The sequence below is a fragment of the Myotis yumanensis genome, unplaced genomic scaffold (genome assembly GCF_028538775.1).
Source record: "Myotis yumanensis isolate MYYU_CA2020_CCGP unplaced genomic scaffold, mMyoYum1.0.hap1 SCAF_3, whole genome shotgun sequence".
Lineage (NCBI taxonomy): Eukaryota > Metazoa > Chordata > Mammalia > Chiroptera > Vespertilionidae > Myotis > Myotis yumanensis.
Genome location: NW_027223754.1, coordinates 167872039 through 167887253, shown reverse-complemented (window position 1 = coordinate 167887253; position 15215 = coordinate 167872039). Strand labels below are relative to the sequence as shown.

Here is a 15215-nt window from a genome sequence, read left to right as displayed (position 1 = left end):
CCTACAACACAGCACAAAGCATGATACCTGCAAATATGAGCATGAGTTTAAAATGTAATTGTCAACCTACTCTGATTATGGAGAAATACGTAATATGTTTCAGACCATCTTCACTATCAGAAGTATATTTTAAATATAAGCTTCCAGTGTTCCAGAATGCTGACAAATGTGTGCAAATCTGTCCCCAAGAACTCTGAATGGTGTGTGTAGTAAGTACTCCAATGGCCCCCTCTTTTAGTACAGCATCCCCCCAAAATAAACACAAAATTCATAAGTACTTTTAGTTCATGTTTTTAATGTTTAAAAACCATGTTAATAGAACAGTTATAGAACAGAACCTCTTACATTTCTTTATTTACACCACCTCCTAGGGGGGGAAAACCCTCTATTTGAGTAAGCATGAATAGCAGTTTGGTAACTTGTGACTCACTTAAGTCATTGCTCTAAAATTCATTTACAAGGTTTTTACATTAATAAAAGAGTGGTGTGCTGCATGTACTGGACTTAGATGAAGTCTGAAATACACTGGACTCGAGAGTGGATTACATCCCAATGATGAAGATTGACATGTTTGGGGAAAAGATGACTTAAGACAGTCTTGGGGTCCATACTGAAAATATAAGGCAAACATGCAAGACTTTCAAAAGCTTGATAAAGTAATTAGTGTTTTTTTCCCCTCCTTCAAATTTGTGCTCCTAGTTCATGTTCAGATTCTTTCCCCTTTTCCAGGATCCCAAAGTTTGGGAAATGCAGCAATTCAATTTTGAAAAAAATAAAAACATTCTCCTTTCCAACTTGTTTTTATAAATACTGTGCAGTGGTATCAGTGTTGAGAGTGAAAGAGTGTTATGAAAAAATAGCGTGTCGTTTTGGGTATATCTATTTCCATAGATAATAATTTAGGTCTAATATTCCTTAGTTGTAGCTCAGAGGACTAGCTTTTAAATAATTGACCTTAATATCTTTTAAATGATTGATCTTAATGAAATCAACACTACTATTTCTTCGACACTTCTCTTTCTAAACAACTAAGTAAGATTTTTAGATTCCAAGTCTACATTGAGAGCACTACGTTACCTGGCAGAGAATGTAAATTTTTCTAATCCCCCCAAAACCCCACTAATATCTATGAAAACTTTTATTCTTGATATGCAGACGATAGAGACTTCTATTTCAGTGTGAGTCAACAACTGCAAAAATATACAGCCTCCTATTTATTTACAGGATATTTACATACAAATGAAGTATTTCCTACAATAAGCCTCAGCTGCATAGATACTTCTTTAAACACACAAATTCAAGCCTGTACACAGATGGGCCCAGTTTCACAGCCCTTTCTCTGAGAAAACCCAAAAAGAGAATGCCTAAGCCTTGTGAGTTTTACGTATTTTCCGAGAACGTTCCCTTTTAGATATGGTGATACTTTTTTAGCTGTTAGCCAACCTACCCCCAAGTTGTACCTGAAAGCCTGATATCATAAATAATAAACTGTATTTTAAAGGACGTATGTTCTGTTGCTAAAGGATTCTCAGATCTGCCATCCCTAAGGAAATCAGTTGTTAGCATTGCTAAATGCTAGAGTCCGTATCTCCTTTGTTTTGAAAGTGGCTGGAAGTTTACTATGAACTGGAATGGAGGAATTATATCCTTATGCCCTTTCTAAGCCTCAAGCTGTTTATATTGATAAACTGAGAGGAACTAATGGCTTTTGCTTTAAGGCATAAAATATCTGAGCACATCACTGACCTCCTCCCCACCCCACTCAGTGGTGCCGCCCAGCCTTCTGATACACAGAGCGCTGCATTCTTTTCAAAGCAGTTTGCAGCTCCATATTCAGCGCAGACCTTTCTGCAAGGAATTCACTTTGACAAGAGGACAGATGGATCACCACCCAATGACTCAACATTCTGCAGAACTTACTCCTGGCGTGAACTCAGTAATTCCTCCAAGGCTGCATTTACAAAGGGTCTGTTCTTTCAATTCCCCTGAAAAAAACACACCAAACAAACGAAAAAACAAAACAACAACAACAACACAGTAACACCTCATTCTTTTCACAGCACTAAAAAATGTGTCCTTGTTATGCCTCAGCCCAAAGTTATATAAAGTGCAAGCAGCCTCCATACAACTGAGCACCTGCAGCAGCCGTGCCAGTGGGAGGGGAGGAGGCACCCGGGCTGGGGCCAGTTCCTGCCCCAAGTCCTGCTTCCCATTTCTCGTCCCGGGAGTCCTCTGAACCCTCCTTTGGGTGAGACGAATGGGAGAACCAAGGGGAGACTAACTGGCTCAGTACTACTGTGACCCCCAGGAGGGCTTGTTAGCTCCTCCAACCCCCCAGCTTCCGCTTTCACCGGGTCTGGGGTGGGGCCTGAGAGTTTGCGTTCCAACAAGTTCCAGGTGCTGCTGCTCTGGGGGTCACCACACTTGGAGAACCACTGGCCTAGAGGCTCGAGTCCAACTCCAGGAAAACATCCATTCTGGGGTAACTGTGCTGTCCTCTGAAACACCAGGGAATCCTACCACAGTCCTTTGTCCACCCCAAGCCTGTAACCATTACATCACCCAGGTGCGCCTTTCTCTACAGGATGTGCAAATGTAGAAAAAGGAAAGTGGTAGAAAGCTTTTCCACCCCCAGCTGATGACTGGGCAGTGAAAACACGATTTACTAGCACCGAACCCATTACAAGTGTTGTATGCTGGTTCCAATGACTAACTAGCATGTGGGAGAGGCTATGCAATAACATCCTTTTGTGTGTGTGCAGTGGGCAGGAAAGGAGATGAACCATAGGAGCACAAGGTCCTATAACAGAAGCAGACAGGCTAAACCTGTGACCTCCAGAGAAGAGAAGGTATCAGCTGAGGAAGGTCCCTGTGGTTTACCACTCACAAGAGGCCCCTCATCCTCCTTCTCACTCTGCCTACATTGGGTTCTCTGGTGGCCCCGGGCTTGCTCTCCCCCTCCTCTGCTGGGGACCCTGCTTCAGGCCACTCTGGTCACCTTCAGATGGAGGTGCCCCTACGCCCGTCATCCAGCAGGTGTGTGTTGCTGCGCTGGGCGACCCAGAATCCACTAACAACAGGAATGACATATTCTTGGCAACTCTGAACAAATACCCCTAGAAACAATATTATGTTTAGTGGTTAGGTTCTTTAACAATCTTGTTATATTATCCAATTTCAGCTAAACTATGGGTTTAATCATCTTTTCTAGCTGGTCTGAGGGCCTAACCACCATGCATAACCCCATTTGCAACCGGAAATACATTTCAGGTTGCAAATAATCAACTGAAAGTTTCACAATATGATCAGCTCATAACTTGGGACTGCCTCTGCTTAACAAGACTACATTTCTTTCCTGTGCACACTTTACTACCCCCACTTCGTTAAGTAGCATTAAGGAAATCAGGGATTTACATTAGTCTGTATTGAATAACCAGAGAACAGTTGTAAATCCAAAGTATTAAACTGGCACTGTTCACTAGTCCTGAGATCTGGCTACCAAAGGAAAAGGTGCTGCTCCCAGTGGCTTAAGGTATAATATTCTTTAGTCTACTAATTTAGCAGAAGAACTTCTATAGTACTTGGACTGCGTTGTTTAAATTCTAGCTAACATCTGTGATACATGTATTTTTGGCTACCAGTTCACTATTCTGAACAAGATTAACAGCAGTATACTTTACAGCTAATCCCACACAAATGGTGTAATCCGTGATATTTGACAAACTACAGTAGGGTCTATTGTATTCAGTCAACTTAGATAAACATACAAAGAATATTTAAAAAACCTGTGGTATCCTAGACATCTACACTAATGTGCCTCCTCTAAATAAATATATTTTAAATAATTATTCCTTTACTGACACAAAATCCAGAGATCCAAAAATATCATTACACACCCTTTCCCCCCCAAGAGTTAATGATAAATTTCTAAATGGACTTTGGGAGTGTAAGATGAATGAATTGTAAATTAATGAGGAAAATAGAAAGTAGCAAAATATGGCTGGAATATTTTGTTTCAATGGAGGGCCATCCCACTATCTGGTATTTCGTCACTTGGTGCTCTAGACAAGCCTCTGAGGGCCAACTGACTTGACTTGTTTTGCTGTTTCTCTCCCTGCTCACCTAAGACATCCTTTTCAGCAGTGTCTTCCATATTACTGGGTTAGGCATTCGTGTCTAAGTGCCCGAACTCTGACCTAATGTGAATGTGATTCTGGAACATTACATTAAAGCTATGATGACCTTTTCCTTCTCCCCAAAGAGGACCGGAACATGGTGCCTCTTTCATGGGACAGAGGTCTGTAGGGGGGTGGGGGTGGTGGGGATACCATTCCAGGGAGCGTGGAGGCTTCTGGGGTGTGAATGGGGGAGGAACAGAAGCCAGAGCTCAGTGCCTGGACGCCTTGCCAAGAGTCTGTGGCTAGAGTCTACTTATCACAGGATAAGAAATCTGTGCTCGGTGAACTTCTGTTTGAGACATTCAACCAGAATCTAGATGAAAGCACAAGGCCTCTGTCAAGAGACCAGTCCACGGAGCACGCACATTTCTGACTGTGATATGGACAATCCAACCACAGGTGATGGCCCAGCTTAGGGGTAATGCAGTTCTGGGGTTCTGGTCTTCATTACTTTCCAAACTACCTGTCCCAAACCCTCTCCTTTCTCAGTCTCTGTAGCTTCCTTCTGCTCCCTTTAGAAGAGGGGCTAGGGTATGAGTGCAGGGCAGCTCTACCCTGTGTGAGGTACGGGGGGCAAGCAGGAATGGCCCAGTCTCAGCTAGCAGCAAGGAGGAACAGCAGGGACACTGGGGTCCTCATGGGGGAAAGGAAGGTACTCCGTGATTTTTGTCACAAGTTCTCCTCAAAGACGATCTCTGAGGGTTCTCTTTCTCTTTCTAACACTCTGGATGGATTGTTAATGGAGAAGACATAGGAATGAGGCTTATTTAAGATACAAAAATCTTGTATTTATAATAACCTAAATTTATAGATATAAAACAAGTCTTTTAAAGACACCCTCCCTCCCCCTAAAATACCCAATATAAAACAGGAATTACTTAGATCATCCTTGGTTAGATACACCTTATTCCCTGTGCAAAAAGCTGGTGGACATGAGGAAAAGCTTCTGGGGTTGTCATTTACTAGTAAGAAAACGTTTCTCCCTCCAACAATCCAGTTTAGGGTTGAAGGCGATCTGCATCAGAGGAATATTCTCTTAGGCATTTTGGACAATCTTTTTGCAGTATTCTTGCTCCTCAATTTATTATAAAGGTGTTATGGGGCTTCCCCAGTAGAAATTAACTCAGGTCAGAGTAACTTTGACACAAGTTGCCAAGAGGGAAACAAAACTTAATTTGCTAGATTCCCCACATGTGTAGTTTAATGTGTTTACCAAGGTAAGAATCATTTCCACCCCTTCCCAGCTGAGAGAACGCTTCACCAGGGAATGTCTTTGTGTGAAGTGGACGTAGGACCCGGGAGGCCACTGGTCTGCCTGCGGGCCTCAGAGCCACCTCAAACCCAGGGCGTGCTCGGACCCTGCAATGCACGCACCCCGCGACTCCCCAACGATGATCCCTGTGTGCTATGTTAACCCAAATAGGCAAATTATTTACGAAACCTTTTTTTCTTCTGTAAAGCAAAATAAATATATACAATTCAAGATTATTTTCTCTTCTAAAAAGATACAGATAGTGTGAGCTGAACATCAGTAGGAAAATTATTTCAGAATCTGGATCTATAATAAATAAACATGATTGATGATCATGTTTTCAAAGTTCTAAGAGACCATGAAGTCACACAAAAATGAGTTAGGAGAGTGAAAAATAACTGACTGTGGAAAGTACTAGGAAATATGATTCCGTGAAATTTGAAGTGGGGGGGAAATCCATGATCCTTAAATTGATCCCAGATCTTGGAGGGACACGAACCGGGTATAGAAACAGGCTTCTGTTTTGCGACCAAAGTGGGATTCCATTTGAAGTATCCTGTAAATTTCTGTTTGCTTCTGTAAACTTGCAAAGGACGTGATGAGGGTTGCTGATGTGTGGTTGGTGACTTGAGCAGCTCACGGGAGTGTTGACGCTTCCCAGCTGATCTCAGTGGCCTTCGTCACTCCCTGATGAGCAGGCCCAGTCGTAGATGACCAAGGGAATGCTGACCAGGGAAAACAACACCCCCAGGCCCAAGAAGAGGGCAGCCTGCAGCAACAGAAAGGCATGGGTTATTTCAGCGAAGCAAACACTTCCCACGGGCACCTCGGAAATAAACACCCACGCTTTCCCTCTCCTCGCGGACCCATGTTTTTGGAGTTTGTGACAACCACTGTGGACCTGTGAGAATCTTTCTGAAACTGTGTGCGAATCTGATTCTCCAAGGATGGGAAAGTAAGAACAAACTACACAGAGCCTCCTCTACATTCTGTGTTTTGAACTGGATGCATTTGCTCTGAGATTCGGTTTTTAACCTTGTAAGCCACATTGGAGAGGCTCGGCACTTGTGCACTGGGTGGGTCAGAGGACAGTAGAGAAAGATTGTCTGGCATGCTTGTACCTCTACAGCAGACTGGCCATCCTTACAGCTTCTTTCCAACTGAGATTATGACTTAAAAAAAAAATGGTTTGGAAAACATACAGGTCCTTTCATCTCTCTTTACCAATCAACCTAGGTTATCGCTGGCAGGCAAACATTTCTGTTTGAAACATGGAAAAAGATATAAAAGCAAAGTAAATTTGATCAAGTGATATAGGAAACAGTGTCAGAAACTAAGTGACTTCAGTAATAACTATGTACGGGGCCACGTGGGTACTGGAAATATGAGGGGGGGACCACTTTGTAAAGTATATGAGTGTCTAACCACTATGCTGTACACGTGAAACTAATACAAAATAATATTGAAGATAAAAAAAAAACCCATCTAAATTACTTCAAGGGGTCATGAAGGCCACAGACGGACAGATCATTAAATACAGAATCTGGAGAACACAGATTATAAATTGTGTGGCCTTGAGATTATCCAATGAAAGCTCCACGGAGAGAAGGATGGAGCATCATGAGAGCCACGGGGGCTGCCCTGGAGCCTGGAGGAAGGGCTAAGAGCAGGAGGGGAGGCGAGGGGTGGGGTTCCGAGGGATGCACGTGGGCTCACCACCAAGGGTCTGGTCTAACTCCCAAGGGGGTCCTCAAACGGATAGGAGCCCTTGCCTAACGCTATTCAGTAGTTCCTACTACCATTTTATTATGGGAGCTGGGTTGGGGAAGCCCAGAGAATTGCTGGGCAACAGGCCTCTACCATTTTCGGATCTTAGTCTATTTTACTGCTGTGCCAGAGTGATGGCTCCTTCCTCTCTGACCTTGTGAAGCAACTACTGGTAAGGATTCGAAGGGTATGGGATTTATGGCTTCAGGGGTCATCCTGTGGGGGCAGAAGATGCTCTACAAGCATCAGTGCACAAGGATGATCCCTCCTGCCTCCACCTCTTAACCAGGTCTGTGGACTCAGGCAACATGTGCGATTGGAGTCTTACACTATCTGGGAGGGCAGCGGAGAGGCCTTCTCCGAGGCCAAACAAAATGGTGCTCCAGAAGGTACCCAGGCAGCAGCCACTCCACCCTGCTTCCCTCACTGTCTCCAAGTGCACCACCTTGAAGATGCTTTTAAACTTCACCAGACCTGGAAACAAGAATCCCAATATAGAAAGGTAGTTTCTGAATCCAGGTCTGTTGCTCCAAAGCATTTCTGTCAAATCATAAAAAGACGCTTTACGCTAACTCAGCCATTTAAAGGAAGCATCACATGTTCCCTGAGCTAAAGGTAGGGCATCACCTCACAGAGACAGGACGACAAACACCCAGTTTCGCAGCTGGCCCTGCTGAAGCTCAGAGCAAGCATGAAGGCACAGCAAGAGTAATGCCTCCAAAGCTATTGGGAGGAAATAGAGAGGATTCTGATGAGATATTTTAAATCTCCCAAAGGGGAAAACTACAGAACTGCTGCCTCCCTTTGAGGCTGCTAAAAGTAGTGTTAGATGGCAGAGAGGGACTATTTATTTGGCACATTTAAACAAAAAACGGATCAGAAAAATTGGGGTGGCTGGCATAAGACTTACCCAGATTCTTTGAGTTCCTTTATCTTCATCCTGATTTGTGATTTTTAAATAAAGAGATGAAGGAAGAATGAAAATAAGCATATTAGCAGATGTAACACCTGTAAAATAAGAAAAAAAGTTTGCAGTTGCTACTGTGAAATTTCAGCTTTCTTAACTAGCTGCTGCAGAATAAGTGTGAAGTCCTAAAGCCATACCTACGACCCCAAAGATATCCTTCATGGAGGGTATGAAGATCACCAACAAGTTGATAATGACCAAGAGTATGATGGTCACGAAGATGTGACGACACAGATTAAACTTTGTTTTCTTAGCCAGTTCAAATAAAGATGAACGAACCTGTGGGAAAAGAAAACAAAGACTCCATAAGGGCCTGCACTTGCCAAACTCACGCTCTCAGCAGCAACTGACATATCGTTGCACAGGGATTTGTGAAATGTTCTGTAATTTATAGATAGCACAACAGTTTGGGAAGCAGGGGGGCTTGATTTAAGGTGGAAACGTATTTTTATTTATAAACTAGAGGCCCGGTGTGCGAAATTCAGGCGGCGAGGGGGGCGTGCCTTTAGCACAGCCTGCACCCTCTCCAATCCGGGACCCCTTGGGGGATGTCCGACCGCCGGCAGCTGGACATCCCTCTCACAATCCTGGACCTCTGGCTCTTAATCACTCACCTGCCTGCCTGCCTGGTCACCCCTAACTGCCCCCCCCTCTGCCGGCCTGGTCACCACCCCCCCCCAGCTGGCCTAGTTGCCCCTCACTGTCTCCCCTGTCAGCCTAATCGCCCCCAATTGCCCTCCATGCTGGCCTGGTCGCCCCCAACTGCCCCCCTCTGCTAGGCTGGTTGCCCCTAACAGCCCTGCCCTGCCAGCCTGGTTCCCCCATGCAACCTGCTGTTCAGTCATTTGGTCGTCCCTCACTAACCCCCCTGCTGGCCTGGTTGTAGGCAGCCATCTTGTGAGGGCATGAGGGTTAATTTGCATATTACCTCTTTATTATATAGGATAGACTAGAGGCCCGATGCATGAAATTCGTGCAAGAGTAGGCCTTCCTTCTCCCGGCCGCCAGCACTGGCTTCCCTCTGACACCTGGGACCCAGGCTTCCCTCCGGCCACCAGCAGGCACCAGGGACCTGGGCTTCCCTCACAGTCTTGGCTTTGTCCACAAGGTCATCCAGAAGGACATCTGGTCTAATTAGCATATTATGCTTTTATTATTATAGATTGTTTTCTTTTTTAAAATGTTTTTTATTGATTTTAGAGAGAAAGGAAGGGAGAGGGATAGAAACATTAATGATGAGAATCTCTGATCAGCTGCTTCCTGCATGCCCCCTACAGGGGATCGAGCCTGCAACCCAGGCAGATGCCCTGACCAGGAATCGAACAGTGACCTCCTGGTTCATGAGTCGATGCTCAACCACTGAGCCACGCCGGCCTGGCAATAGTAGATTGTTTTCTTTCAGGGTGAATAATTTCTGTTTTTGTTTTCTCTATGGCTAAGGGTTCTCTCCTGGTCCTTCTACATTCCCTGGTTGTGTATGATCGAGATTCAACCATTCTACCTGCATTTCTCTATAAAAAAAGAGGGACAGATCAATTAGAATGAAGATTCCTTCCACCAGAGTCTACCCAATATCACTGATCCCACTTTCTTCCTGCAGAATCTCCACAGAGTCTTGGGCTCCTTCCCTGAGGCAGTTTCAATGACACAGGAAAGCTGCCTGCAACAGGCTTTCTCTGGGACGGGCTCCTGAGACAGAAGGAAACGTGAGACCTCGGCATTTCTCAGGTGACACCGAGGCTTTACTCACCGTGAAAAATAACACCGGCACCGTGAGGATGACGGCCACGATGACAGCCACCCGCACCGTCAGGATGAGGATGTCATCTTTACTCTGGTACTTGTGAAGGAGGTCCGACTGGACATTTTCTAAAGTGAGGGAAAAGAGGGTAGGGAAAGGAAACAAAGCACATCCCTGAATGACAGCTTTCCTGAACAACAACGAATGTATCAACTGATGGGCAAGGAAAGCAATGATCTGGGCTGTCGGTTAAAACAGTGTATGGAGTTGAGAAGAGAAATGCCTGGTGTGAGGCATGCTCCACCTGTCCATCGGAACTTTAACTAAAGGAATTTATGCTAATCATGAGAAGAAGCTACACAGCGTGGCTACATGTAATTTATACTAAATTAATCCTAGGAGTAAATTGGGATTAAAAATGGCACAGGTTGCCCTAGCTGGCTTGGCTCAGTGGATAGAGCATCAGCCTGCGGACTGAAGGGTCCCAGGTTCGATTCCTGCCAAGGGCACATGCCTGGGTTGTGGGCTCGATCCCTAGTGGGGGCATGCAGGAGGCAGCCAATCAATGATTCTCTCTCATCATGATGTTTCTAACTCTTTCTCTTTCTCCCTTCCTCTCTGAAATCAATAAAAAAAATATTTTAAAAAATAGCACAGGTTGAAGCACAAAGCTATTCTTTTTTAAATATATTTTATTGATTTTTTACAGAGAGGAAGAGAGAGGGATAGATAGTTAAAAACATCGATGAGAGAGAATCATCAATCAGCTGCCTCCTGCACACCTCCTACTGGGAATGTGCCCGCAACCAAGGTACATGCCCTTGACCGGAATTGAACCTGGGACCCTTCAGTCCTCAGACCGACGCTCTATCCACTGAGCGAAACCAGTTAGGGCAAAGCTATTCTTAATTTAGATTTTCTCCCATTTGGTGCCACATCCAACAATGCAGAATAGTTAGTCCTGCTGAGTGGATAGGTGGACTGCAGGCCACTCGGAGCCTCTTTCAAACTTTCCTCTTACTGCTCAATTTTCAGTGGCCAAGCAGCAGGGGTGCCAATGGGACTTAATCACATCAAGAAATAATTCTTTAAAAAAAATAAAAGAAAAAATTCTTCTCAGCACTCTCCCTCCAGGGGGCATGCCCAAGCCATTCTCTTACCCTTTTCTTTTTCCCCCTCTCCTCCCCCCTCCCCCCAGCATGTATCCCCCTAACCTCTAAGGGACCCCACGAGACTTGCAACCAGGCCAGCAATGGGCAGTGGCAACTTGTCCAGGGCTAACCCCCTGAACCTGTCTCCAGGGCCCCTTTTCTCTGACTTCCCAGTGAGCCACGGCAGCCCCGCCCAGGCTCTCCTGTTGCTTCTTCTATGCCCTTGTTTCACTCTCCTAAGAATATTTTTGCTGTGGTCAATAAATTTTTGCTTGGTTTTCTACAAAGAAACAAAAGAAAACAAAAGAAAAACAAGCAAACGAAAGAAATAATTCTTCTCTTCCATGCATGTTTTTCTTATTTTTTTAAAAAGAGAGCATTTTGCTTATGTACCACCTTGAACTTTTCTCAACTCCGAACCTCAGGAAATGTTATTTCAAAGACAACCAAAGCTAGCTACCATGGCAGCCACTGAGAGTGAAAAGTGCTGGCTTCATATCTCCTTTCCAGGGCTTCTCGCTGCACCTCGGATTTCAGTCCCTTTAAAACTTTCTATGTCATCCCTTCACCTCCTTGCAAGGCTCCAACCTCCGGTGAAAAAGTAGGCACTTTATTTTTAATTAATGTGAGGTGTCGTGAGTGTGGCACTCGGCTCTTTCTCCCGTTCAGCATCTGTCTCTGTGTCTCTATTAATGGAATCTGACCCCATTCGCAACAGCAATTAGGAAATTCTCTGATATAGTTTTCACTTTCCTCAGTGCAGGTGGCATGCTTATAAAATGCTCTTCCTTTTAAGGCCAGTATTAGGAGAAAAACATTACAGTGTATTGTTTCAGTAATTATTCTATTGTACAGTCTGCGTGAATATGGAAAGCAGCCAGTGCCATTTGCTTTACGTAGAAGAGACAGCACAATCAATGGACAGATGTGTTGCTTTTTTAAACTATCACATTAAAAGTTGCTTTGATAATGATTTTTACGAATATACTTACAATGACCTACATTTATGTACTGACAGAAGTTACTTACCATAGAATGTCAAGTAGCCAAAAATGGCGGTCAAGAAGTACATAACAAACATGGCAAAAAAGGAGATATTTGAAACCATCTGCATCCTTTTTTGTGATCGACTAAAAACAAAGATAAAAGAATTTGAAAAATTAAAAACCACGTTACTGAATTTAAAGACCAGTGTTAACACAAAAGTGTTTACAGGAACTTCACTTTCTATCAGGGTAGAACAGATCTGACCAACTGAAATTACCCCAGGCCATTATGCTGGTTTAGAATAACTTCTTTTATACTGAATGGGTATTGAATGAGAGAGAGACCCAGGGAACTAACCATTCCTTGAGTGCTCTTACCCATTCTTTGGAAAGAACATCGAGTTCTCATCTGAAGGGCAGAGAGTATTTTTTTAATACTTGTGTTTGCTATTTTCTCCACAGTGAGCATTCACAGGAGAGAAAGGCAGAGCTGGAACGTGGCCTCAGATGTCCTGTTGCTAATGCTGTTATTAGGTTCCCGTTTTCCCACTGAGTGGCCCCAGAGGTGCACCTAGACGCCTGCGCGTCTCCACAGCACTAAGCACCCGAATGATCACAGAAGGTGATGATGAAGGGCTGTCTCTTAGGTCAGGTTTACTCTGAGAGTCTGAATGCACCTTAAGTTGCTTTAACTGCCTGAGTAATTGGTCTACACGGCTTGCTCTCAATAAGAGACTACCAATACTCATATTTGGCTGTGTCATAACAGGGAGTATGGAAGACAAGAACAACTGAGATGTACACACGAGAAAATTACAAACTAAAAGCTGGGCTATAACATTGAAAAGATGCCAAAGACAAATTTAAATACCCTAAATACAGGATCCTAAAGTTAGCACTGATATCGGTAAATGTAAATATTTCAAAATTTACCTATATCGATTAAATAGGAAAGAGGCAGAATCATGAGTGAATCCAATGCTAAGTGACATCCACTTTATTTTTGTTTCAAAATGGTATATTTTGAATATACAAAATAACTATATTGTGTATCTTTTCTGAGCTTAAGACTATGCCACAATGACTTTCTATATAAAGTCTGGTAACGGTAAGCTGAAAAGAGAACCAATGAGGCAATGTATAAGTAGGCCTTCAGTTTTCTCTAGAAGAGCAATCAAAATCGAATCCATAGAATCATCTTAATCATTTCAAATGACCGACAGAATTCTTTTGTCTAGTTTGTGGTCTTAGCATTAATTTTTCTCTGCCTGATTTACCAGCCTTTTCCATCTAAATCAACAGGCAAATCAGATATCATGTGTTTAGCAGTTTACAGATATTGAATCTGAAGATCATTATATTCTACCTGCCAAGGAAATATAAGTAACATAAAGCAACCCAAATACTTGAACTTTCTAAGTAATACAGTATTTGAAAAACCAGTTTAACAAAAAAAGCCTACTGAGTGTACCACTTTCTATATTTACATCCAAAATATATTGCAGGTTTCTGGTTTATCTTCCTATTTTGTTTTTTCTACTTAAAATGCAGAACTTGCTCAAGAATGGCAGAAAGTAAATGTTAAAACTGGGTGATGAATCCGTGGGGTTCATTACATGAGTCTGTTTATTTTAATACAGGGCTTGCCTATTAATGAGGGGTTATAAAATGATCAAGGTAAAAAAAAAAAAAACCTCTTACTCTTTAAGCTCGCTGTAGATTGGCAGGACTGATGGATGGCAGACAAATGCAAATGCAATAGTAGGTAGAGCATACACGGTCTATTTGAAAGAAAAAAACATTTAAAAAAGGTATTTTTATCATAAAATTATTCAGCTCGAGTATTTCTGAGCTGTAGTTTTATCTGACAGCTCCTCAGAATCCCTGGATTATTTGGTTATTAGGAGGGCTTTGATATCTAAAATAGGAACAGCTTTCCAAAGAGAGTTTATCTAGCTTGAGACATTAGGCACTTGGCTCAGAGAGGGTTGAGACACAGCTCACCTGCAGCGTATTTTACATCCTCCAGACATAGCACAACCCATTTTTACATGGCGCTAACCCGTTACATTGCACTTTTCCTATGTTATCTCTCGGAGTCTACAATAGCCCTGAGCAGCAGGCAGGCCACTGCTGTTTTTGACCCCCTCCAGCAGGTCAGGTGACATGCCAGGACTTCTACCTCTATTTGACTGCTCTTTGCTATATATGTAGGCTGCATCTAAACAGACTTGAAAGGTGGCTTCTAAAAAAGAAAAATAGTTCCACACTCACTACTTTGGCTTCATTCTTAGAGTTAAAAGAGAGGCAGAGAGCAATAGACAGATCGGTTTTCTTAGATATGACTTTTTAAAACTTTCAAACTCAACATAACTTGTTTTTTTTAAAAAATATATTTTTATTGATTTCAGAGAGGAAGGGAGAGGGAGAGAGAGAGAGACAGAAACATAATTGAAGAGAGAGAATCATTGATTAGCTGCCTCCTGCATGGCCCACACTGGGGATTGAGCCTACAACATGGGCATGTGCCCTGACAGGGAATTGAACCGTGACCTCCTAATTCCTAGTCAATGCTCAACCACTGAGCCATGCTGGCCAGGCTCAACATAACTTCTTATGCAAAAAGAAACTGGAAGGAAAGATAGCATTTGTCATCCTCTAATTTTGCCCAAGCACTGAACCCACCTCATTCTTAAAAACAAACAAACAAACAAACAAACACAAAAACAACAACAAAAACCTGGTAAGATACAGAATAGAATACTTGTTTTTACACATGGGGTTGGGTAACTTGCTTGAGGGCTCAAGTCCAAGCCTGATTAGTCCCACAGTCCACTGCTCCCTATACTATTAACAATATCGCATAGTATGACGGTTTTGTAAGTACCAACTTGTGGTGGCATGTGTATTTCAAATGTGTAAGCTGGGGAAGTTGGAGGCATTTCTTTTAGTCACCACCAGATAGGAAGCAGTGGGCTGAGGATGTTGTCAATCTATTTCTTATAGATCTATAGGAAAGAGCTGAGACAATCATTGAGAAAGACATTTTCACAGAGAATGCTTAACGTTGTCCTACATGTAAACTGGGTTAAGAGGGAGCATGAAGCCCTAGCCGGCTTGGCTCAGTGGATAGAGCTTCAGCCTGTGGACTGAAGGGTCCCAGGTTCGATCCC

The 15215-nt window shown here is 43.2% G+C and overlaps 1 protein-coding gene across 4 annotated transcripts in view; it reads right to left on the bottom strand.

The window, feature by feature from the left end:
• Window positions 1-289: 289 nt before the first annotated feature.
• The window catches only part of SLC38A1 (solute carrier family 38 member 1), a 74910-nt gene continuing 59984 nt past the window's right edge, over window positions 290-15215 (bottom strand). For all 4 annotated transcript variants that reach the window (XM_070410375.1, XM_070410376.1, XM_070410378.1 and 1 more), the window contains 6 exons: window positions 13744-13823; window positions 12086-12186; window positions 9915-10033; window positions 8302-8443; window positions 8108-8205; window positions 290-6199 (listed from right to left, as the gene is read on the bottom strand). In XM_070410375.1, coding sequence (XP_070266476.1) covers window positions 6098-6199; window positions 8108-8205; window positions 8302-8443; window positions 9915-10033; window positions 12086-12186; window positions 13744-13823 — 642 coding nt within the window. In that variant the 3' untranslated portion in view covers window positions 290-6097. The remainder of the gene's footprint in view (window positions 6200-8107; window positions 8206-8301; window positions 8444-9914; window positions 10034-12085; window positions 12187-13743; window positions 13824-15215) is intronic.